Here is a 25,871-nt window from a genome sequence, read left to right as displayed (position 1 = left end):
AATTTATTTGTACGCTTTAAGAACTTCTCTTTTATATCTGCAGCTTTTATTGATTTATTTTGTTTTTATTTCGATTATTTATTCGTTTAGTCAGCCGTTGATTGGAGAACTCACCTTCTCTCTCCTGTAATTGAACTTCGCTTATCTCCAAACTCGCGGCATTATCCTCCAATACAACTTTGACCGTCTTAGAAGATGCTTTTTCCAAATCTATAGCCCCCAAATTGCCCGTTGACTTCATTTCAGTAACTATGAGTCCGTGGCGCTCCGTCAAATCGCTCTGAGCGCGCGTCAGTTTCGGCTTCTCCGTCTGAAACTCGTCGCTGCTTTGCAGAGGAATCGTTTCTTCCTTCAGAGAAACAGGACGATGGACGATCTCTGGTTGCGCCGTCGACTCCTTCGCCAGTGCTTCTGTTATTTCCTTACCTATCTGTCCTTCGGTGTTGACTTCAGTGACCGTCACGCCTTCCTTGAGCAAAATATCAACACTCGCGGTCTTGTAGCTCGTTTCTTCGGTTTTCAGAGTCTCAGTGCTGCCTTGAACAGTCACTTCACTGCGAACGACACCTTCCAGAGGAACGGTTACGGTGGAAGCCCTCCGCGTCTCTTTAACACTCTCGGAAAACTCTTCGAAACTGTCGTAAGTTTTCACTAGGGTGCGCTGTCCAACCTTCCTTCCTTCTTGCAGATCTAACTCAGCAACCTGAGCTGTTGGTTTGTCACCAGCTTTATAAACTCCTTCTTTCTCTGTGGTGGTTACCTCGGTAACACTCACCGTAGAATGAGGGACGTGGTCACGCACAGCTTCAGCTCTATCAGGAGCGTCTTCTTTCAACCTCCCGAGATCTTCCTGGACGCGCGTTTCTTCAACAAGCGGCGCTTCTTGCGGACTGATAACTTTATCAGCTTTGGTGGTTTTAGCCGGGGCGTCTTCGAACACCGCCTCTTTTTCTTGGGTGATGACTTGGGCAGTGGCCGCTGTCTTCCTCGTTTCCTCCAGGTCTAATTCCGCGAGTTGCCCCACTGGTTTATCACCAGGTTTAAACTCCTTCTCTTTCTCGGTGGAAGTTACTTCAGTTACACTGACTGTGGAGTGCGGGATCTGTTCTTGTTGCGCCCTCTCCTGCTGAGGAGTTTCCGTTTTAAATCCTCCAATGTCTTGGCTTGTGGTGACTTCCTCAACCAACGCCGCTTCTTGAGGGACGATAGTCTTATCAGCTTGACCCGTCTTCAAAGTCGGAGTGCCCTCAAAAGCCGTTTCTTTCTCCTGGAGGATCACTTGCGCCGTTGACGCCGTCCTCCTCGTCTCCTCCAGTTCCAACTCAGCTGAGAACGTGGAGGGTTTGTCTTTTGGACTATAATCGCTTTCTTTCTCTGAAGAAGTTATCTCAGTGACACTGACAGTGGTGTGGGGGACGTGTTCTTGGAGCGCCTTCTCTTGCTCAGGGGCTTCAGTCTTCAACTTTGAGACGTCTTCTTCGGTGGTCACCTCCTCCACCACAGGTGCTTCTTGAGATGTTATACTCTTCTCAGCTTTGGACGTTTGGAACTTGAACGATCCCTCAAAAGTCACTTCTTTCTCCTGCGTAATCACCTGAGCCGTTGAAGCAGTTCTTCGCGTTTCCTCCAGGTCGAACGCCGCGGTTTGACCCGCCGGTTTTTGAAGACGATTAAAATCCCCTTCTTTCTCCGTGGAGGTGACTTCGGTGATGCTCACAGTGCTGTGGGGGACGTGCTCTTCAGAAGCCTGACTCTTATCAGGGAGTTCTGTTTTTAACATAACCACTCCTTCTTGGATCGTGGTCTCCTGAACCTGAGGAGCCTCTTGAGGACTGATGCTCTTATCAGCTTTACTCGTCTTAAACGTGGCGGTTCCTTCGAACTCCGTCTCTTTATCAGTCGTGGTGATTTCAGTGACCGAAACGTGAGTCTCTGGGACTATGGTGAAGTCACCTTTCTTTCCTTCAGCTGGACTTTTCGAAAACGGCACTTCCGTTTCCTGGATTGTCCGCTCGGAGACGATGACGCTTTGCTGGGTGCCTTCCGTCACTTCCGCCGCTTCGGTTTTCGGTAGCTCCGTCGTGAGCTTCTCCAGAGTGTCGTGAAGAACCACCTCGCTCTTGGAGCTGGTGGTCAAGTCGGAGGTAAGAGTGGAAACGCCGAATTTCTCCTCTTTGGTGAAGTCGGTGGTCAACTCCTTCTCCTTCTCTTGCGTGGTGACGTCGGTGATGGTAACCGACGCCTTTTCCTCAATCGCCGGCTGTGCCTTCTTCGTGTCGAAAGACGGAACTTTATCAAACTCCGTCTCAGATTCGTGGACGATGCGCTCTGACAACACCACACTCTCTAAAGTGCTCTGAGTCAAATTCCCCACCACCGACTCCTTCGTCTCCGTGGTGAAGTCCCCCACGTTCTCGCTAGTGAGGACTTCACTCATCTGCAGAGGTTTCTTCGCGGCGTCGTATTCAGCAGTCGCCTTCTCAGTCTTCGTTTCAAACTTAGTGAACTCATCGGCTTGAGCCTCTGTGAAGGTTTCACTAGTGGTGATGCTGGTGACGGTGTCAATTTTAGCCTCCGCTGTCTTGGTGGTGGGTTTGAAGGCCCCCTCGAACTGCCCGAAGGTGTCCAACACCTCCGTGACACGTTGCGTCAGTCCTTCGAGGATGTTCTGCTCGGGGACTGCAGCAGCTTCACTTGGTTGCTGCGGGACAAAGTCACCGACGTTCATCGTGGTTAACACTTCAGAGCTCTGCATGGAGGTGTGGCTAACAACATTAACACTCGCGGTGGTTGTTTCCGGTCTGCGTGAGTCCTCCAGAGCGCTCTCTCGCTCCGCCGTCACAATTTCAGAAGTTGAAATGATCTTACCTTCTTCAAACTCAACCTCTGCTTTCTTCGTAATGTAGTTTTTGGTTTCGTCAAGACTTGCTTCTTTCTCTTGGACGATGGGTGCTGTTTGGACCAACTCCTCGAAGGTCGTGTGTTTAACACTCGCTTTAGAAGTCGCGGGAGTCTCTTGAAGAAGCTCCCCAGGTACACTTTGTGTTTGGACTTCGCTCTGTTCAGGGACTAATTTGGCGTCGTACCCAGCACTAGCTTGTTGAGTCTTCGGGGTTTCAAACTCTTTAATAACACCTTCTTTGTCTTGGGTCAAAGACTCCGCCACCGAAACGACTTTCTTTCCTTCCTCCAGAGAAACATTCACTTTGGTGGTGGCAGGTACGAATTTACCCTCAAAATCCACCTCTTTCTCTTCAGTGACGTTCTCTGAGACAATCAGACTTGACAGAGCTTCCTCGTTTTCGGAAGCTGTCTGAGTCTCGGGTTTCTTCGTCTCGAACTTCTGGATATCCGCGGAGGAGTCCGTCGTGCTCTGACTGGCGACTTTGTGGATGACATCCACAGTCTTCACTACGACTTTCTCAGTGGGTAACGTCTCCGGAGTGAAAGTGTCTTCTTTCAGAGCTAGAGTAGCCTGCGACACTGTGTAACCTTCCGAGGGCTGCACGTTAACACTAGCGGTGACTCCGCTGGGTTTGGCGCCTTTCTCGAAAGTTTCCTCTTTGTCCACCACGACTTGCTCTGATTGCATGATGGGGGTGAAGGGCACTGTTTCCGGCACCGCCACCGTGGTGTCGCGGACTTCTGGGTGGAACTCGCCCACCCCCACGTCGACCAAAGTCTGGAAGGTCGACGCGACACTCTTCATATCGGCGAAAGAAGTCTCCGCAACTTTCGTCAGCGTCGCTTCTTTGAGAAACTCTCCTTCGTTCTCGTTGGTGAGGACGGTTTGAACAACCACGCTTTGGTCTTCGTCGATGGACACCACAACATTCTTAGTCTCAGTCTTTGCCACCTCCAACGGCTGATCAGACTCTGATGATATCGTCTCCGTGTTAAGCGCAGTTCTAAGAACTGAAAACTCGGATTGAGCGGACACTGTCTCTGGGTGTTGAGTTTCAAAGTCTTTGATGGTTTCGTGGACGGACGCTTCGGTTTTAACGCCCAATTCTAGAGTGTCCAAAGCGGCACCAGCATGTTTACCCTCTGGTTTCTCCATGGGTTTGAGTGCAGACTCGCTTTCGTTGCTTTCAGCTTGGGTGATCACCACTCCTGTGTCTTCCCTAAACGCAACAGTTGCCGTTTTCGTCTCGAAAGAAGCTCCTTCGAAGGTCCCCTCACTGTCTTGGACGATGGACTCCGTCTGGATGACACTCTCGAGGGTTGTTTGATCAACATTTGCTTTGGCGGTGATGGGTGCGACTTCCACCACGTCTTTCGCGGTGTTCTCAGCAACGACAATGTTAGTCTCAGCGACTGGTTGCACGTCAAATGCTAAAGAAGCTTGTCCGGAGGTTGCAGCTTCTGGTTGCTCGTACAACTTCTCTTTGTCGATGGTGGTGGTCTCGGACACCACAGCCGTTTTAGTTTCTTCAAATTCAACATCCGCCGTCTTCACCTCCGGCTTGGTGTCTTTGGTTAAGACACTCTCAGACTCTCCGATGACGGCCTCCAGGTTAATAACTCCTTGCAGTTCGGATTGGGTTTTAACAGCGGTGGCTCTCGTTGGCGAGGACCTGTCGTAGTCACCCAAAGTGTCCACTGGGACGGTTTCGCCGATCTCCACCACGTCCTGGGGGGTAAGAATAGGAGCAGCCGTCTCCATCTCCATGTGTTTCTCTTTGAAATCTTTCTCTTTATCCGCGGCCAGGATGGTGGTCACCGACACACTCTCTCCGAGGGTGAAATCTTCAGCAGCGGATTTTAACTCCGGTTTGGGTTGAGTGAAATCAGACTCTTTCTCTTGAGCGATGACTTCTCCAGTTGTCACACTCTCCAGCAGCGAGCTTTCGCACGTCGCTTGTTTCGTGGCGACTTCCGGTTGCACGAACTTATTGATGGAGTCATCAGGTTGCACTTCCGTTTTAGTCGCTATCACGTGTGAGGAAATCGTCTGTTCGCCTCTGGCTTCCTCCGGTTTGGCCATTTCCTCCAACGATTTTTCTTTGTAGTCTGAAGTGACCTCAGTGACGTTGATACTCTCAGTTTCGAGGAACTCCACAGTGACTTGTTTTTCCTCAGGTTTAACATCTGCAGGTTGGAAACCTTCCTTCTCGCCGGTGGTAAACTGAGTTTGAATGACCGAATGAGACACGTCTTGAGCAGCCTTCGCGAGTTGTTTCTCCGGAGAAACTCGCTGGAAGTCGCCAGGGCTAACTTCAGGCGTCACTTCCTCTTTAAGTGCGACCTGGGATTCGGTGATGTTGAGATTGGCTTGAGATTCCACAGGCTTCGAGTACTCCAGAGGTTGTTCTTTGTGGTCGGTTACCACTTCAGTGACTGTTAGTTCTTCTCCGGGAGTTATATCAACGTTTGCTGACTTTTTATTGGGCATGATGTCTTTGGGTAGAGTTCTTTCGACGTCCACCACGTTAGTTTCAGTGACTATCAACTCCTGCAGCGGTTTGGCGTACTTCTTGGCCTTACCAGTCAATAACTCTTCTTCTTGGATGTCATCAGCGTGTACAACTGTTTCAATTTCCGATTTAACAATCACCTCTTGGAGAGTGATGTTGGGTTGACCAAAACCGTGTTGAGGAACAACGTCCGGTTGGTACTCATCCTCTCTTTCGTTGGTGATGACTTGGGTGACATTGGGGCCTTGTCTGGCCTCTGTTATATCAACAGCGACTTGCTTCGTTTCGAACTCGATCTTCTTGATCTCGTCCACTTCTTTCTCCGCTGCTTGGCATTGCGTGATTTGGACACCTTCAAGAGTGTCTTGCTCCGTTTCCGCAACCACTGGCAGAGGTTGTTGAGTGTCCAACTTCTCCGTGGAGTAATCAGGTTGTACTTCTGTTTTACTCGCAACTTTCTGCGCGTCGATGTCGAAGGTTGCCAACTGCCCCAAAGGCGTTTCACCAGGCAAGTACTCCTTCTCTTTGTCGTCGGTGTAAACTTCAGACACATTAACACTTTCTTTGGGTAAAATTAAGAGCTCCGCTTGTTTACCTTCAGGTTTTTCGTACCCTTTGGACTCCAAGGTCTCTCCAGCGACCGCCTCGGAGACGACAGTTTCAGTGTGGGTGCTCTGACTCAATTCCGCTTTACCTGGTTGAACACCGGTCTCATCCAAGTCACTAGCACTGTAATCAGGTGTTACTTCTTCGACCAAACTTGTTGGAAGCGAGTGAGTCGTAACACTCTTGCTCTTGTGGCTTTCCGGCAGCTCGAACGACTTCAACTGCTCCTCACTCTCCATATAATTAAGCTCTGTCACTTCAACTTGATCCTGAGGTCGTGTAAACGAACTCTCAGCAGTCTTAGCCTCCGGTGTGTCTTGCACGTACGACAACTCCTTCTCGTTGATGCGCGTCTCGGTGATGTGCGTCGCCTCCAGAGTCTCAATCTCTCTGACCGCGGTGTCGGTTTTGAACTTCGGGTAGTCTTTAAACTCGTCGGGGACGTCAGTGGTGTGGATCTCCGACACTGTTAGAGACTCCTGGGGCCTCACAGAAGCCTCCGCAAGAGATTGAGTTGGTTTTTCGCCCAACTCCAAAACGTCTTCGCGTTCTTGCGCGGTGACTATCGACGACTCGTTTACTTCATGGCAGATGATGCTTCTGTCCGCTGTCTTGTAATTCGGCTTGTCACCAGGGTGGTAACTACCCTCTGACTCCGCCGCCAAGGTGGTTTGAGTGGAGAAGGTTTCTTTGAGGAGAATTTCAACACTCGCGACTTCTTTCGGGATGATGTCATCGGCCATGTCGTTTTGCGGCATTTGAGTGTCGGTCATGCTAACACTGACTCCTTCAGAGAGGATTAGGTCTTCACTAGCTGACGCCTTTTCAGGACTGGGGGCTTTGGCGAAGACGTTTTCTTTGTCTTGCGTTTGCGTCTGGGAGACAATCACGCTTTCCCCGGTGGTAACTTTAAAATCAGCTTGTTGGGTTGGTGGTAGACGCCCTGGGACGTATTCTCCTTCGGTTTCGGGCGCCACCATCTGCGACTGTGTTAAGGACTTCTGAGGAATAACCCCCATTGTCGCTATTTCCGTCGGTACGAAAGCCTCCGGTAAATGTTTCCCCGGTTTGGTTTCAGCTTCCACTTCTTCGACGATAAGCGACTCTTTGGTGTCAATGCTCACTTTACCTTTAACAGTGGAGGGTTTGCTCATATCCAAACTACTCTCACTGATCCCGTGAAGAACTTCTTCGATGTTGATGCTTTCTTTCGTGGTGAACGTCCCCGTAGCTTGGCTTGGTTTAGGAACGCTAAACTCGTCCAAGCTCTGCTCTTTCTGTGAGACTTCCACCTCCGAGATGTTGGTGGCTTCCTGAGGAAGCAAAGACACGTCGGCTTTGAACCCCTTCGTGTCCTCTTTCACCATGGTGGAGGACGTGTCACCGAGCAGCACTTCTTGCACTGTTATGCTCTCGCTGGAGGTAAATTTCGGAAGCGCGGTTGAAAACGTCGGTTTGAACAACCCTTCGAATTGACCAGGAACGCTCTGCACGTCTTGTTCGCTCACTTGGTACGCCTCGCGGGTGTCGATGGACTTCTTCGCGACAAAAGACGCCGAGGTGACTTTCTCCCCAATTATCTCTTTTTCTTCGGCGTGGATCTGTTCCTCCACCACCGCCGAGTGTGTTAACAGATCGACAGTGGCTGTAGACTTCGCGGCGTCGCCTTCGAGGATCTGGGCGACTACTCCTAGAGGTGTAGTTTCAGAGTAAACTCCTGGAGTGATCAGCGGAATTTGCTTCTGTTGACTGGCATCAAAAGGTACGATTTCGTCGTATTCTTCTTCGTCCATGTCGTACTCTTTGACTCGCGGTCTGTGGGCTTTGATCTTTCGTCCTGCTAGTTCTGTTTCTTCTTCTTCCTCGACTTCGATTTCAATCTCGCGTTCTTTGCGCTTGGTTTTCTTAAGTTTTTTCTTCGTTGCTTCGGACTCAAGTTCTGGCTGATCAACGGGCAATTCAACAATAGTCGGCTTTTCGTCGGTTTGTGTTTCTGGTAGTGTTGTGCCTTTGATGGTTTCTTCTTCGATTTCAACGATTTCTGTGAAAGTGTAGTTATGATTGTTCGTGTACGTCTACGATTAGTGTGAGTTTCTCATGCCGGAAGCGTAGCTTCAGTGAAGAGATAGTGGTTGAGTGGCATGAATTTAAGCGGTGTATATCTAGATCTAAACTACTCACCTAAAGAGAAAAAGAAGCACACTAACAGAAGCCATGCCGCTCGGTTGTTAGCGCCGCCGCTAAATTAACATTTCAGCTTCTAATCGCTTGATTTGCACTGTTAGAAAGCGCGCCGCAAAAATTTCGCCGTGTGCTAGAAGCACTTACCACGACTAGCTAGCACAACAAAAATGAAAAATGTGGTCGGTTTTATTCACAACATTCAATGGTGCTGAAGCATTCAACTTACCAACTTCATCTTTCTGTTTTTTACCATGTTTCTTAACCACTTTTGTTGTGTCTGCACAAATACAAAACTACATCAGTCTCTTTTGATAGTTTATTCAGGCAAAAACAACAAATAAAATAGGCAGGCAATAACGTAAAGTTTATTTTTTCAACAATTATGGCACTAAAACATGCGCGGCTCACACAGAACTCACCTTCCAGAACCTCAACTTCTTCTTTGATCGTCACCATCTCCTTAAACGAAGACCTGGTGAAGCTCTGCAAACAACAATTAACACGTGGCAACCAATGCAATTAAAATTATTACTTCAGTTATTTCGGATGTTTCCCACGCTCTTTGGATGAAATCCTCCGGGATGAAACTCGTGATGACTTCCTCAATGGTAACGTAGTTCGATTCGACCATCTTCATAAGCGCTCTGAACCCGATGGTAGCAGCCAACTGCTTCTCATCAATGACCGCTTCTTCAGTCAACACTTCGCTAATAAGAGGTCCGTAGCCCTTCCTCTCCACCACGTTAACCAACGCGGACTGAGCCTGCGGCGTCGTGAGCGACGGGAATTTATTCTCGTGGTACAAAACCGTCACTTCTTTGGTGCTAACACCATTCTTCAGCAAGTACCCAATTTCGGCGATCTCCCGAAGAGGGCTCTCCCCCGGTCCGAACTCCTTCACATTGATATACTCCAACAACTCCGCGACTTCTTTCGCCATCTTCATCTCGCTCCTCCGGATAATCTTCTCGACTCTATGAATAACATCCTCGAGTTTCACTTCGGTGATGTCGGCAAACTCGCTGACGGTCTCCTGGACGTCCACTCTCGCCTTCCGAGTCTTGTGTTTTTGCTCCTTGATATCCTTAACGGTTTCTCCAGGTTGCACTTCTTCAGCCACCATCGGTTCGGTGGGCGAGAGCAACGCCGTCGCCACTTCTTTCTCCTCGATTTCCTCGACGGTTTCATCGATTTTCTTGCAGGTCGCCACGGCTTCCGTTGCTACAGGCTTCTGGACGTCGAACGTCGGTGTTGCTTTCTCGGGTTTCGTCTCTTCGGCTGGGATCTGTTCGGTGGTTTCAACAACGGTGACTTCGCTGACTTCCACCGGTTTGGTCTCTTCTTCTTGGGTTTGCACGACGCGCTTCTTTTTGCGCTCTTCGCGTTTCTTCTCCACGACGACTCGTTCCTTTTTGACTTTCTCCTCGCGTTCTTGGGCTTTTCTGATCAGGATTTGTCGCTTTTTCTCTTCGGGGATCTCTTGGACGTGGAGTTTGGCCTTGGTGACGGCTAAACCAATATCGCTGACGGCTTTGCAGACGTAGGTGCCCACATTTTCGGTGGTGACCTCCGTGATGGTGCAAGAAGTCTTGTTGTCTTCGATGCGGACCTTAACTCTCTCCGTGTTGCGCACGATTTTATCATTATGGTACCAGATTATATCTAAAATGGTGAAATTAGCTGCGAGTTACCACCGCGAAGACACGAACCTGGTGTCGGCGTCCCGGAGAACATGCACTCGAACTTGATGGACTCGGCTTCAGTGGTGCGCACGTCGACGATCTCTTGGACGAATGTTGGTGGGCTTTGAGCAGCTAAACCAAAGCGAAGTTAGAATCGTACAAAGGAGTCGAAGACTCGCACCTACCTTCACTGTTAAGTTGCCTGGCCTAAGAACGGTTATTGGTCTGGATAAACACAACACGCATTAGCTGCACACATCAGCGTTAGTTTTTACCTTTACTGCTCCGAGACATTTTCGTTCGACTCCACGAAAGCGGTTGCTAAGCCGCGTCCCCGATCACTCATGCACTCGCTTTCGAGTAACAAGAACTCCTGGAGCTCCTCCTGGCTGTCCGCAGTGTGGAGTTGTTGGTATGCGCACGGGTCGAGCTCGCGCGGCTCCAGAGGGTACATGGTTTCGTCGTAATAACTCCTGAAGACGCTCTGCTCGTCCGTTTTTATCCTCGGAAACGTCATGTATTTCTCCTGGGTGTCGAACGCGACGCGCTCTGAAGGAAGCGGCTCGCAGGAGCTCGACAATTTGAAGCGGCTATCGTACGGGCGCCTCTTCTCCGAGCCGTTGCTCCCTCGGAAACTACTACTCCTAGTGGAGGGTTCGCTCTTCTCTTCAATCGGCGAGAGGATGTAAAACGGTTGAGGAGAGCGTCTTTCTTGATCCCCCACGTATTGTTCTTCGGCTTCCTCGAACTCCTCGGGCTCGTCGACGATGGGCTCGTACAACATCTCAATGCTCGCATCGGTGAGTTTGTGACTTCGCTCGCTTTTGTCGATGAGCTCCATGACGGAGCTCAAGGAGTGTCTGTGGGAGTTGAGGTAATCCGCCATGGCGCTTTCGATGAAACTGAGTTTCGCCTTGGTGGCGTGGTTGGGTTCGCTGTAAATCGACGCCGAGGACGACGCTTGCGACTCCGAGACCTCGTTCAAGTAAAACGGCTTCGAGGAGGTTGCCGGTGCGTCCACGTAGGGCTTACCTTCACGCTTGGGGGCGGCGGTTTCGAGACTATCAGTGGACATGTCAAACGAGCAAGCATGCGACACAGAAGCCTGCGCGGAATTACCTTTTAGCGCCGCTTGGAGCTCTTCCATGTGAGTGACCCATTCCGGTTTTCTGTATTCTTTCGTTCCCAGAATGCCTAAAAACAAGAAGTGTTAAAAAAAGATTTTACAAAGGAAGAAGCAGTGTCGAATTGGAACAGTATAGTTTGATAAGTGAATGAAGGGAAAAGGCAGCTGAAATTGATCAAAATCGTTAGAAAGTCGTCTTCGACGACCTGGAGCGCCTTAAATTTACCTTCCGCACTCTCTACAAGTAATTGTGTGCTTGTAACGGCGACTCCCAGAGGGTTTTGTGCTTCAAAGACAATATCTCCAGTGTCATCCGGGTACACTTCCGAAATCGTAAGAATGGAGGTGCCGTCCTCAAAGTTCTCGATCAAAAAGTCGCTGGAGGGAACAATCTCATTTCCTTGTTTCAACCACTTTCCTTCAGGTTTCGGTTTACCAACAGCTCTCACTTCAAGCCTAAAAGAAGTAATTAGTTTTACCCCCACGAAACCTGATTACGTACTTGGTAACATCTCCATCCTTCGTTGAAATCACCTGGGGCAATTTCTTGATGATCTTAGGAGCGCATTCGGTGTCGCTGTCGGAAAGGAACCCTTCGCTGATTGTCCGATCAGCTAGAAGCTCCTCCTCCGAGCCGGTCATGTGTCCGATCTCTGAATCCGGCACGTACTCATAGGCTGCAAGAAGAAGTGTTGAAACTGGAGGATGGTAACACCGATTTGCGGACAGTTTGCCCCCATCAGTTTGTCCCCGGCAATTAGTCTACAAACCTTTTTGGCCCTGACTTTTTTGTCCCCGGTTAATTCGTCCCCAGTTATTATTTTATTTGTTGATTTAAAATTCCATAATTTAATTCACTTAATAATCATCTTCAAAAAAGTAAATATACCAAATTTGACTATTTTAACTTTAAAACTGTAGAAATTAGGAAATTTAATAGACAAATTTTGATTTTGAGTTTGTCCTACTACATAAGAAAAATTCTAAAATTCTAACTTCTTGTTCTAAAATTCTATAATTTATAACACTTAATAAGAATCTTCAAAATAGTGAATCTTCCAAATTTGAATGTTCTAACTTTAAAACTGTCGAAGTTACGACACCTGGGGGAAAATAGCCTTGAGGACGAATTGACCGGAAGACGAAAAGAGACAAACTGTCGGGGACGAACTGGTAACACCACAGGTACCAACCTTCGACAATCAAAGACGACTTGCAAACTGCCTCTCCGACTTTATTAACAGCTCTGCAGGTGTAAATCCCCGCGTTTTCCGGAAAAACTTCAGCGATGGCTAGTTGACACACTCCTTCACTGCTTTGCGAGATCAGCACGTCTTTCGCTTCCTTCACTGGTTGGTCGTTTTGGTACCACTGCACCTTCGGGATGGGTTTTCCAGTGACCACACAACTGAAAGTGACTTTCTCGCCGTCCATGACTCGGATGGGAGTCAGAGGTTTGATGAATCTCGGATATTCGAGCTCGCGCGTTTCTTCCCATTCCGTTTCCTCCACCACGTTCAAAGAGGCGGTGCAGGTGACAGACCCCACGGCGTTTTCAGCTCTGCAGGTGATAGTACCCGCTTGTTCAGGCGTCACGTCGGTTAATATCAAAGTTGAGCGGTTCTCCTCGGAGACGATCTTCATTTCCGGCGTTGAAATAATAGGAGTGAGCTTCTGGAACCATTGGAAGGACGCTGCAGGGAACGAATCGACTTCAGCTTCCAGGATGACGACTTCTCCAATTGTCGCGTACTGCGGGTGGATTGGTTGGATGAACTTCGGCGGTTGCGCTTCTTCGGAAATCGTCTGTGTGACTGTAACAGTACCAGAAGTGCGGACTTCTCCTTTGGGGTTGACCGCTTGGACTTCGTATTTACCACCCTTCTTCTTCACCTTCTTCTTTATCTTCAGAACAGTTCTCTTGTCTTCGACTTTCACGTCGTATTCATCTCCAGTGGTGATTTCTTTGTTGTTCTTCATCCATTTAATTTCAGGCGTTGGTACTCCTTCGATCACAGCCTCAAGAACGACTTCTTCGTCCGGTTTCGCCACTACTGCCTTCACAGGTTGGATGATTCTAGGCGCCTGCATCACCACCGGCTGTGTTACCGTCACTGCTTTGGAGATGATGAGGTTGGCTTTACATTCAGCTTGGCCGAACTTGTTATCTGCTTTAACAGTGAAGAACTTCTGGTCTTCAACAGTGGGCTCTAAGAGTTTCAACGTGGCGATGCCCGTCTGTGGGTTGAAATCGATTTGGCGAGTGGGACTGGGAGCCACTTCTTTGTTGTCCTTGAACCATTTGACGTTAGGAGTTGGTTTACCCACCACCTTACACTGAAGGAGCGCCGGAACTTTCTCTTCGACGATTTGGGGTTTGAGCGGCTCTACGAAGTGTGGCGCCACGCCGCTTTCTTCTTTTTCTGCAAAAAACGACAGTCAAATGCGTGTTTTAACAAGCGAAAACAACAAAAGGAAGCGAAATAGCGACATTAAAAAAGCGCGTAAAAACAAAGACAAATAAAGTCAGTTAGAACAAAAGACACGCCACACGAAGTACCTAAAATAACAAGATTTGCCGTGGAGGTGGCGACTCCACCAGAGTTGGTAGCTCTGCAGGAGTAAATGGCCACATCTTGAGGCTCCACGGTGGCAAACTCCAACGTGACGGTGTTCTCCACGATGTTCCAGAAGACTCTTTCGGTGGCGTGCATGAGGACTTCGTTTTTATACCACGCGATCTCAGGGAACGGTGAGCCTTCCACTTGACACACAAGTCTTGTGGGTTTGTCGGGCTCGGAGACCACAGGCTCAACACGTCTTGTAAATTTAGGCGCAACAGTCTTCTTCTTGGCTCGTTCTTTGATGGTTTTCTGGACAATCGACTTATGTACAGTTTTTTCTTCGCGAATATCAATGTCTTCCTGAAGAGGTTCTTCGGGTACTTTGTCGATTCCTTCAGTGATGCGTTTTTGGGATATAATCTCGAGTTCTGGAATTGGTTGTCCGTAGTCATCGAATCTAACAACTCGTCTTTGGCTGGTCTTCTTCTTAGAGACAACAGCGACGTTCATAGACCTCTGGAACTGAACGTCTTCTTCCTCTTCAACTTTTTCTTCGCGTTTCTCTTCGACGACTTTCTCAACTTTTCGTTCAGCGAGTGTTATTTGTGCCACGGATTCTTGCGTTGTGATGGCTTCTTGTACTTTCTGAGGCACATCCTCGATTTTAGTGGGGACTAACTCAGGCTTCTCTTCTTCTGGAAGAGTCTCAACTCCTTCATCTTCTCTTGGAAGGGCGTGCGATTTCGATTTCCGTACAACTTTCTGTGTTTTGGTGACTTTCTTTTCGATAATTTCACCTTGTTGGGGTTCTTCAGGTTGCACAACTTCTTCCTTGCGTGGAATTGGTTTCAAAGTAACAACTTCTTGTTGTTCTTCCTCTGGTTTTGGCAACTGTTTACCACGGCGCCATTGTTTAACTTCGGGTTCTTGAGGTTGTGGTTGTACCTCTTTAGGTACTTCCTCAGGAACTTCTTCAACAACCGGTTGTGGAGCAACTTCTTCTTCTTCAGGTACCTCTTTATCTTTCGGTTTCTTTCTGTACCTCTTCTTCCTCTCCTTTTCTTCCTCCGGTTGTTCGTCCCGATCAGACGGTTTAAATTTAAGCCCATCATCTCGTTCCTCCAGTTCTGTTACAACCGGTTCTTGCATTTTTATAGTTTCCAGAACAACTTTCTGTGTCGGAGCTTCCGGTTGTTCTTTCTTAAATGGTTTAAGCTTGATGGGTTCCGGTTCTGGTTCTTCTTTCGGCTTCCTCTTACCACGAGGCCATTCTTTGACTTCTGGTACTTCTTCAACTTTTTGTTTGGGCTCTCGCCTCCAAGGCGCCGTCACTGTTTCTTCCACTAGAGGCTCCTTTGGTTTCTCTTCAGGAACAAACACCTCCACTTGTTCTTCTTTGGGCTTTTCCTTCTGTTTCTTCGGCGTTGGTTCGAATTTCTGGCGCTCAAACTCAGACGGTATAAATTCAGTGTCTTCAGGCTTAAACGGTTTTGAGGGTTCGGTTGGTTTTTCTTCGATCGGTTTCTCCTTCTTCACTGGTTTGAGTCGCACTTGCTCTTTCTCTTCCTCTTCTTTGGGAACTTTACCTTTGCCGATCTTCAGCGGCGCTTTTTCTTCTTCCGGCACCTCAGGTTTCGGTTTCGGTTCTCTGCGCCATGGAGTTGTCGGTTTCTCTTCAACTTCCTTAGGCTGTTCGTCGAATTCAACTTTTTCGACTTCTTCAGGGACGTAGCGCTCTCCATCCTCCGGAAGCTCAACATCCTTGTACTTCTTTCTTCGCGGTTTCTTCTCAATTGTCGATACTTCCGCAGTTTCCGGTTTAAACTTCAAAACAGGTTTCAATGAAACCGTTTCCAGCGCTTCTTCCTCTTGAGGTTTCTCACCTCTTTTAACCGGTTTCAATTTAACAATTTCCGGCACTTCTTCTTTAATTTCTTCGCGTATTCTCTTCGGTTTTTCCTTATCATCGACTTTCAGTACGACAATGTCTTCAACTTCGGTAACAGTTTCAACAATCACCGATTCCGGTTGCTCCGGTTTTTCCACCACTTCTTTAATTTCGGGAACTTCCGGTGCTTGTTCCTCCGAAGCGCTTTCTTCTACCGGCTTCTTCTTCTTAATTTTCTTAACTCGCTTAACTCTCCTTGTCTTGGATTCTTCGCCCGGTAACACCGGCACTGTTTCTTCTTCAGATTCTTCCTCAGATATTTCGGCTTGCTGCGGTTCTTGCAGCGGTTTCGGAATTGGTTTTAGAGACACAGATTCCAGTTGTTGTTCTTCGATTTCTTTCTGAACTTTGGGAGTTCTCTTCAACTGGAACACTCCTTGTGCCCACGGCGCAGCTTCCGTTTCTGGTTGTTCAACAGGCGCAGGTGCAGGTTTCGGTCGCCGCCAAGGTTTGGGTTCTTCGACAATCTTCTCTTCTTCTTGCGGTTTTTCTTCTTCTGTTGGTGCCACTTCGAGTTTTTCAGTCTTGGGTTTGCGCCACGGTTTCGCTTCTTCGGCTTTAGGTACAACTTTCTCTTCCTCAATCTGTGTTGGTTCGACAGGTTTCACTTCTTCAATAAGTGGTTGTTCTGTTATTTCTTCTTCAGCGGAAGATTTGAATGGTTTTAAACTGACTTCCTCTAAAGTTAGTTTATCAATTGGTTTCTTTTCAGGTTTAGAACGCTTAAGAACAATGTCTTGTTTGTTCCATGGGACTTCTTCCTCGACTTTTTCCACCGGTTTTTCTTCTTTTCGTGGTCTTCGCCATCCTTTAGTTTCCGGTTGTGGTGTTTCCTTGACTTTCTCTTCTTCAGGAACACTAATTATCTCGGTTTCTTCAGTATGAACCGGTTTTTCTTCCTCAGTTTCTTCTTTTGGTTTTTTAGTCTTACGCACTTTTTTGTCTTTCGTTGTTTCAACAGCAATCAGAGTTTCGTCTTCTCTGTGAACTTTTTCTTCTTCTTCTTCAGTGGGGATTTCCTTCTTCACATGCTTTAACGTAACGTCTTCCAAAGTCGGTTTATCGACAGGTTTCTTCTCAACCTTGGCACGTTTAAGAACAATTTCTTGTTTATTCCAAGGAACAACTTCTTCTTCGACTTTTTCAACAGGAGCTTGTTCTTCCTTTTTGGGTCGTCGCCAACCTCTGGTCTCAGGTTGTGGCGCTTCTTCAACTCTTTCTTCCTCAGGAGCGCTAATTATTGTATCTTCAATAATTACAGGTTCCTCCTTGTCAATTACTTCAGTTTCTTCTTTCGGTTTCCTTGTTTTACGCACCTTTTTATCCCTTGTTGTTTCTACAGTCATTAAAGTTTCGTCTTCTCTGTAAACTTTATCTTCATCTTCTTCAGTGGGGATCTCCTTCTTCACATGTTTTAACGTAACGTCTTCCAAAGTCGGTTTATCGACAGGTTTCTTCTCAACCTTCGCACGTTTAAGAACAATTTCTTGTTTATTCCACGGAACAACCTCTTCTTCGACTTTTTCAACAGGAGCTGGTTGTTCTTCCTTTTTGGGTCGTCGCCATCCTCTAGTCTCAGGTTGTGGCGCTTCTTCAACTTTTTCTTCCTCAGGAGCACTAATCACAGTATCTTCAATAAAGACAGGTTCCTCCTTGTCAGGTACTTCAGTTTCTTCTTTCGGTTTTCTTGTTTTTCGCACTTTTTTACCCCTTGTTGTTTCTACAGTCATCAGAGTTTCGTCCTCCCTGTGAACTTTATCTTCTTCAGTTACGTCCTCTTCAGTCTGGAATTCTTTTTTAACGTGCTTCAAAGAAACTTGTTCCAATTCTTCTTTGACCACCTCTTTCTTGTCTTTCGGTGTGCGTTTTAAAACAATCTCTTGTTTATTCCAAGGAATTTCTTCTTTCTTTTCTTGAATCTTTGGTTCAATGTCTGGAGCTTCCTCAGGTTTCTTAGGTCGTCTCCAGCCTTTTGTTTCCAGTTTCTCATCTTCTGTGACTTGTTCTTTGATGTCGAGGATTGTCTTCTCTTCGATGTGTCTCTTTTCAGTTGGTTGTTCTTCAATTTCAACAACTTTCTCATCTTGTACTCTTTGTTTTTTACTTTTCTTTATCATTCTTGTTTCCTCAGTATCGGTCACAACTTCATCTCTAGTCTCTGTTAGCTTAACAGTTTCAAGAGACACTGGTTTAAGTTCAACGACTTCTAATTCTTCTTTCGGCAACACTTTGCTCTCACGTCGCGTTGGTTTCAATTCCACTTCTTCAAGTTTCTCTTTAGGTAATTCTTTCGGTTGCCGAGGTGCTTTCTTCAGCACAATTTCCTGTTTATTCCAAGGAACCGGCTCGTCTTTCTTTTCAACAACTTTCGGTTTTTCTTCTGGTTGTTCTTCAGGTTTCTTTTCAACAACCTCTCCAGTAACTTCAATTTGTTCTTCTTGTTCCTTCTTGCCTCGCCGCCAGTGTTTTTCCTTTGGTTTTTCTTCAACAACTACAGGAGTGCTTGTCTCAACACTTGGTCGCTCTTCTTCAACGACCGTAGATTTGATCTTTTGAAGAGAAACTGGTTTCAAATCAACCACCTCCAATTCTTCTTTTGGCATCTGTTTGCTATCACGCCTGGCGGGTTTGAGTTGCACATCTTCAATCTTCTCTTTTGGTACCTCCTTTTGTTGTCTCGGCGCTTTCTTCAGTACAATTTCTTGTTTATTCCAAGGTACTTGTTCTTCCTTTTTGGTGGTTTCTACTTCAACTTCAACTTTCTCCACTTCTTCTTTCTTCGTTCGTCGCCAGGACTTAGCTTTCGTTTCTTCGGTTTCTTCAACTTGTTCATCCACTTTCAAGATTGCAGTATCTTCAACGTATTTCTTATCAATCTCTTCGACTGCAGTCGGTTTAATCTTCTGCAGAGAAACCGGTTTAAGATCAACAGTTTCGAGCTCTTCTGTTGGAATTGTCTTGCTTTCTCTTCGAGTCGGTTTAAGTTCGACTTCTTCAAGCTTTTCCTTCGGAATTTCTTTGGGTTGCCGCGGTGCTTTCTTCAGAACAATCTCCTGTTTGTTCCAAGGAACTGGTTCTTCTTTCTTTTCAACCACCTTGGGCTGTTCCTCCGGTTCTGGTTTCTTTTCAACGACTTCTTCAGTGACTTCAACTTGTTCTTCTTGTTCTTTCTTCGTTCTACGCCACTGCTTTTCTTTAACATCCTTATGAACGATCAAAGTCGTGCTGCTATCAACAGTAGCGCGCTCGACCTCGTCCACAGAAGTAGATTTAATTTTCTGAAGAGAAACCGGTTTGAGATCAACAACTTCCAATTCCTCTTTGGGAATTTGTTTGCTGTCTCTTCTGGTCGGTTTGAGTTGTACTTCTTCGAGTTTTTCTTTCGGAACTTCTTTTTGTGGTCGTGGTGCCTTCTTTAGCACAATTTCTTGTTTATTCCAAGGCACTTGTTCTTCCTTCGTCGAAGTTTCTTCTTCAACTTCGACTTTTTCGGTTTCTTCCTTTTTAGTTCTTCGCCAAGATTTCGCTTTCGTGGCTTCGGTTTCTTCAACCTGCTCATCAACTTTCAAGATTGTTGAATCTTCAACGTAGGCTTTATCAACTTCTTCGACTTCAGTCGGTTTGATCTTTTGAAGAGAAACCGGTTTAAGGTCAACAGTTTCGAGTTCTTCTTTTGGAAGCGGTTTGCTTCCTCTTCGTGTCGGCTTAAGTTCCACTTCTTCGAGTTTTTCTTTCGGTATTTCTTTTGGTTGACGTGGCGCTTTCTTAAGAACAATCTCCTGTTTGTTCCAAGGAATTGGTTCTTGAGGTTTCTCTTCCTCCTGTACAATTTCTTCAGTTTCTTGTTTCCCTCTTCGCCAAGCACGCGTAGCAGTTTCCTTACTTTCGTCAACAGTTTCCTCGACTTTCAAAGTGGTGGAATCTTCAGTTTGTGACGTCACCAATTGATCAGTTTCCGTCGGTTTGATCTTTTGAAGAGAAAACGGTTTTAAGTCAACAGTTTCTAACTCTTCTCTTGGAATTACTTTAGTTTCAGGTCTTGACGGTTTTAGTTGTACTTCTTCGATTTTCTCTTTTGGAATGTCTTTCTTTTCTTTTGGAGTAGGTTTAAGTTTAATTTCCTGTTTGTTCCACGGAAGAGGCTCCTCTTTTGGTGCTTCTTCTGGAACTTCCTCGCCCGGTTTTGGTTCCTCTTTCTTCGGTCTGCGCCAACCTCTGGTTTCAGACTCTTGAGTTTCGCGTTCGTCTACGCTTAGAAGAGATGTATCCTCAACATCTTGGCGTCTTTCTAGACTTGTGTCGTCTTTCCTCGGTCTGCGCCATCCTCTAGTTTCAGCGTCTTTCCTCTGTGTTACTTTTTCGCGTTCTTCTAAGCTGAGGAGAGTTGTGTCTTCCAGATCTTGTCTTCTTTCTACGCTCGTGTCGTCTTTTCTCGGTCTTCGCCATCCTCTAGTTTCTGCCTCTTTCCTTTGTGTCAGTTTTTCTTGTTCTTCCACTGAGAGTAAAGTCGTGTCTTCAACATCTCTGCGTCTTTCAAGACTCGTGTCTTCCTTTCTTGATCTGCGCCAACCTCTCGTTTCAGAATCTTTCTGCGTCTGCGTGATTCTTTCGCGTTCTTCCACTGATAACAAAGTGGTGTCTTCGACATCCCTTCTGGTTTCTTTCGATTCTTGACCACGGCGCCAGTCTTTAGTCTTCTCAGTCTTCTTAATTGTAGTTCTCTCATCAACATCCAATAAAGTAGTGTCTTCAGTATGAACCTGTTTGTCCAAAGACGTCACTTCTTCAGTCTTTTCACCACCAGACACCTTCGTCCAATGTTTGAGATCAACACTTTCCAATTCAGTTCTAGGAATTTCCTTCCTTTGAGGTCTCGACGGTTTCAACTGTACTTCTTCAATCTGCTCCTTAACAACTTCCTTCTGAGTCGCTCTTTGCGTCTTCTTCAAAGTTATCTGCTGTTGCGTCCACGACTGAGCCTGTGGTTGTTCCTCAACACCGACAACTTTGTCTTTTTGCCGCCACGGCAGCGTTTCATCGCCGAGAGGAAGCTCATCGTCTGAAGGTTGCACGCCACCTTTCGACCCCGGAACGAATTTTTGGGCGGTTTGGCCTGGTCCTCCAGAGCCAGGGCCTAATTGGGGTTGTTTTCCCGGTTTCGAGTCTTTGGGGGAGACGTCGGTGGTGGCGGGTTTGCGGTAAGTTCCCGGACGACCTAGAGAGGGTAAGTTTGGCACGCTGAGTATGGAGAAAAAAGAAAAACACACAAAAGGGGGGCACACATGTCTGAAGTTCAAAGTTGTTTAAAGTTTCTGTGCCAAGAACGTTGACAGTGACGTCACGTTCAATGTCAAAATCCTTCTTACATTGTGCCAATTTTTCGGTTTCAAGGTTGCATAAAATATTGCGCTAGACTGTAATAAATTTGTTTACAGTTTTTTTTTCTCTTGTATTTTTCAAGTTGTCAGTTTGAAAATTAACGGGCGATTATGGGCTCGTCTAAATGCCAACTGGCTATTCTTCAGTGTTAAAAAATAGATCGTTTAGTGGTGCATTCAGTTTTCTCATGAAATAAAATTTTGGAGCAAAAAAGGCGATTTTAGAACATTTTTTCAGAACAAAATGGAGAATGTGAGAGAAATCAGATTAAATTCAAAACGAATTATTTCGTTGGTTCGCATTATCCGAATCGCAGAAGTTTATATAGCAAAAAACGCACCGAAACAACCAATTCTATCGCAGCGTTTCATTGATAGGCTAAACGTTTAAAAGTGTTGTTTATTGGATGCGTTTCCAAGGTAATTAAGGCGTGCATAAAAAGAATCTATTTATTGGGTGAAAAGAAAGCGGGATTGGCTTTGTTTGTTGAATGGAAAAGACAAAAAATTAGATTACAAAATGCCGAAGCAAAACAATTATTGGTTTGTCCATTTCGACAGTAATTTTTTTGTTTAAAGTTGAAATCCTGATGAATTAACTTGGGAAATTTTGAGATGACAAGGTTGGCATCATTGTTTCATCGAATTTCTAATTTCCCATTTCGACACCAAGGTCACACATTTTATTTTTTTTTAGGTAAATTTCATTTTACTTTAACCATCTTTAAGAGCTTTTTTTATGTCAAATGTAAAATTCTAGAAAACTCTCGTCATTTCAAAATTTTCAAAGCTTCTCAAGATTCCAACTTTAAATAAAAAAATAACTGTCAAAGTGGACATTTGGAACCCAATTTTTGCTCCAGCTAATTTACAGATTTACAAAGGAGCAATTTTTGAAAGCAGCAGGATTTGAAAGGGAGCAGAATTTGAAGTAAAGTCAAAAAAACCACCAACACCGCACTCTCCCACCACTTTACAACCGGCAACGTCGGCGATGGTAACTTTTTGGTGATAAAATCAAATAGGTTAGCTGCCTAATTGACAATTTGATTACACAAAACGGCTTTTCAGGCTGTGCCGAGTCTTTTCACTATTAAATCATTTGATTTGCAATCCAACAGGCTGTAAAAGAAACGTTTTTAACGAAAACACTGCCTAATTTTCAGAAATGTCAAAAATTTGACAACTTTTTTCTCACCAAAAATATCCCTAGGCAAAAAAAAAACGGACTTTAGATAAGTTGGATACCTACAATGAATACAAATTAATTTTGATTAATAGATGGCGCCACAAGCAACCAAAAATTTTTTTTAGTAATCGCAAATAATGACAAAAATGACAAAAAACATTAAGTTACAATAGCGACCAAAATAAAGTGGGACAACTCTTAAACAACATTGTAATTCACGACAAAAATTAAGCTATTGAACTACTAATTAAACGTTATTAGAACTACCAATAACAGACACTTGACGATTATTAACTTACAAGAGGCAATCTGTGCCTACAATGTGAAGGGTGTCATTTTTTTTTTTTGTTTTATTAATGTCATTGTTAAGCCCACAATAAATAACATTATGCCTACTTTAAAAGCTTGTTTTACACAGCACAATTAAAAAAAAAATTGTCCTAGGCTTGTCCCACTTTATTTTGGCAGCCACTGCATAATAAAACAATTGCAAATCTGCACCGAAAACAACAAAAACAAGTTTACAGTTGATGCTCCTACAATTTGGCGACAATTTGATACAGTAAATTTTACGCCAAAATAGCAATTGTCAAATTCTGAGGAACAGTGATGCCAACCTTGTCATCTCAAAGTTTCCAAATCTATTTAATCAAGATTACAACTTTAAATACAAAAATAACTGTCAAAGTAAAAATTTACATCTGCATCGAAAACAATAAAAGCAAATGTCAAATTCTGGGGAGCATTAATGCCAATCTTGTCATCTCAAAATTTCTAAAGCTAATTCATCAAGATTCAACTTTAAATAAAAAAATAACTGTCGAAAAGTAAATTTACAACCTAAAAACCTTCTGCAAAGTGAGATCTTCGTTTTATTCCTCGCGTATTTAAACATACAAACTAATTATAGATTAATAAACTAAACAGTTTACAGTTTCCCAATTAAAATACTAAATTTATCGAAGTATATAAATATTCCAATAAACTTAACTACATCGTAAACTTTAATATTACCTGAAAATAGATTTAATTTTGTACAAATATGCTTCGTCCAACACTCGACTATTTCTTAATTAATTAGTGGAAACAATTAACCATGTAATTAATTGCTGCACGCTTCATTAAATTTAGAATAATTTGTTCCCGAACAAAATTCCAATTCAGTGAGTTTCAGAAACAATCAAACTAAAATAAGTTAGACCACTCAGGTTTGACCTCAGGTGGGTGAAATTTTATTTCTCTGCTGATTAATCACCAATTTTGAGTCAGTTTATGCGTCACTATATTTATCACAAGACTACAAAAAGATTATTTTTGGCTACAAATAAATAAAATCGGCGCAACCATTTAAATTACCGTTTTGTAATTAAATTAGGATTATATGAGCGGATTTAATTCAGCACACTTTAAAATTAATGAAATGAGGTTACTTACTAATTACTAATTATACAGTTAATTACTTTGTTAAAGACTACACTGTTAGATAAAATCTACTTCGTTTTAGCTGAACTGACTTATTATCCGCGCTTAGTTGTGCGCATTGTTAGCTTAAGATGATTAACAAGATGATGCATCGCCATGTTTGAGAAGATTGCAGTTTTAATTTGCCTGCACAAATAGATAATTTTTCAATGGAAGTCTAATTATGGGCATCGGATTTAAGAGGCTTCAAAAAGCAACGCGTCATGCCTAAACTGGGTCTGCGCCCCGAAAAAACCGCATGTTTACGTTTAAAATAGCCAAAGGAAAAATAATAAGAATGTCTGAGATTCCAAGTAAATGACAAATTGTTTTGCTGTACGTAAAATAAATATATCCCCACTGACGTAACTGTGAAAGACATCCAAAATCTGTTGGGATGCACATTAACTTTCTGTCCCATAAAAATAATAAATGGGGGCTCCGTCCAACGAATTAAACGCAGGATTTCGTAACACAAAAAAAACTGCATGAGTCAGAGTGAAGATAGGTGCGAAAAGATGAGTTGCGAAATTCGCTCGTTTTAAGAGGTCGACTCCAAATATTTCGGTGTTGGCACAAGTCGCTCATTATTGTCAATCTTGATCGGAGCAGCGCTAGGATTGATTGCAGAAAACGTGCAAGTAATTTATTTTTTGACCCACTTTTTGCACGCCGCCTTTTTTAAACCGCGGATAATTGAGGCTCGCGATTTATGACTCAGTTGGTCCGATATTTTTATCCCAATGATTAGGAATTTATCATCGCCGCGGTCTCTATTTTGGGTAAAAAATGACTCACAATGCTCACGCATCGTACGCACCCCCTACTACGTCCTCCACGTGAGGCGGCGCCTCACTGCCTCACTCAAACATGTGCAGTTGCCGCGAGAAGACGTGTGTGACTTCACCGGGGGAATTCGCCCTGAAGCCGGCTCTGGGGCGAATTCCCGCGGGTTGTTTTCGACGGGGATGAAGTGGTTTCGAGTTCCAAGTGGTGAGTTTTAGGGGCGACTTTTTCATTTGATTGTTTCAGAGTTGGAGCCGAGCCAACGTTGGGTATTGAAATTGTAAATTTTTGAAATAAATTTTTTTCTGAGACTTGTGTTATTCCTCTCTCCTCGAGATTATAAAAGACATCTGGCAAGGTGCGGCCGGGTCTCCTAATTTAGATTGGTAATGTAATACAGTGGAAGTTTAAAATAGTTGAGCGTGTGTCATGGTGCACACGACCCTAGTTAGAATCTTTTTGTTTACTAGACCAAGATGCATCTCTGCACCTGTGGTCGCGGGGTTTCTCTGATTCTGAGAGGAGGTCACACTTTAAACGACATCTTAATAATAGCAGTTTATTAAATTAATGCTTTTACGATACATGGTTCATAAACAATATAATAAATAATAAAAGCCCAGCGTTCAGCAGATTAGTGCCAAAGCTGTGTTCACTCCTAAAATATCATCACTTGGAACTTGATTTACCCAATCACCTCTTATTACATTCTAAGAACCAAAAATATGAGCTGCCTTCCAGTGACACTATTTGTTAAATTTTCAAAAAAGAGCAGCACACATTTCAAGCTAAACAATAAATAATTCATAAGACTAGAAAATCGATTCGGGATTGCAATCGACTAGGGATGTGAGGGTGAAAGGATTTATTTCTTACTTTTGACGATCAGTTTGGCGGATCGCTCCACCTGGCCTGCCGACGATGTCGCTCTGCATGTGAATGTACCCGAATCTTCTTCGTACGTTGTTGAGATCAGGAGGACTGCGTTGTTGCCCTCGTGTATCATCTGGAAGCGATAAAAAATTGTTTACACTGAGAAGACGATATCATTGATTACGCGGCTATAAACTCGTAAGTTATTGGAGTGTAAAGTTCAGACAAACGGTTTATTTAATTGGATTTATGCTCTTTTAATTAAGCTTTGATGAATTGCTGCAAAACGAGGCTGTTATGTTAAGAAGTTGGGATCGAGAATTTTCCTTTCACTTTCTCGATACTCCTGAATTAATTTTATTGATCTCGATATCCATAATTATTTTTAGCGGATTTGTTTGGACGTTAAATCTAACGGTTAAAAGGGAGACTGGTTTCGTTTATAAAACAAATATACAAATTTCTTCAGAGCAACTTATTTTTACATCTGCTGGAGATGTACTATTTTTAATTTTTATTTCCAGGTTTTCATTTCTTCGTTGAACTAATATTTCAATCCTTAAAAACTTCTGCACATACAAAACCGCCGATTTTTTCTTCAAGTAAACAATACGTCTTGCCAAGAAATAACATTTTAGTTTCGCATTAATTAGGCTA

General features: G+C 44.6%; 1 protein-coding gene across 1 annotated transcript in view; it reads right to left on the bottom strand.

The window, feature by feature from the left end:
• The window catches only part of sls (sallimus), a 145,248-nt gene that overhangs the window by 29,596 nt on the left and 89,781 nt on the right, over positions 1-25,871 (bottom strand). The window contains exons 44-54 of the mRNA XM_088050807.1: positions 25,218-25,347; positions 13,576-20,742; positions 12,209-13,438; positions 11,518-11,692; positions 11,242-11,471; positions 11,009-11,083; positions 9,917-10,021; positions 8,740-9,869; positions 8,627-8,690; positions 8,434-8,484; positions 115-8,064 (exon numbers count right to left, since the gene is read on the bottom strand). Of these exons, the coding sequence (XP_087906933.1) occupies positions 115-8,064; positions 8,434-8,484; positions 8,627-8,690; positions 8,740-9,869; positions 9,917-10,021; positions 11,009-11,083; positions 11,242-11,471; positions 11,518-11,692; positions 12,209-13,438; positions 13,576-20,742; positions 25,218-25,347 (18,307 nt within the window). The remainder of the gene's footprint in view (positions 1-114; positions 8,065-8,433; positions 8,485-8,626; positions 8,691-8,739; positions 9,870-9,916; positions 10,022-11,008; positions 11,084-11,241; positions 11,472-11,517; positions 11,693-12,208; positions 13,439-13,575; positions 20,743-25,217; positions 25,348-25,871) is intronic.

Source organism: Gnatocerus cornutus, chromosome 2 (assembly GCF_029298725.1).
Source record: "Gnatocerus cornutus isolate USDA-ARS CGAHR chromosome 2, icGnaCorn1.1, whole genome shotgun sequence".
NCBI classification, from domain to species: Eukaryota; Metazoa; Arthropoda; class Insecta; order Coleoptera; family Tenebrionidae; genus Gnatocerus; species Gnatocerus cornutus.
This window is presented reverse-complemented; position numbering and strand designations above follow the sequence as displayed.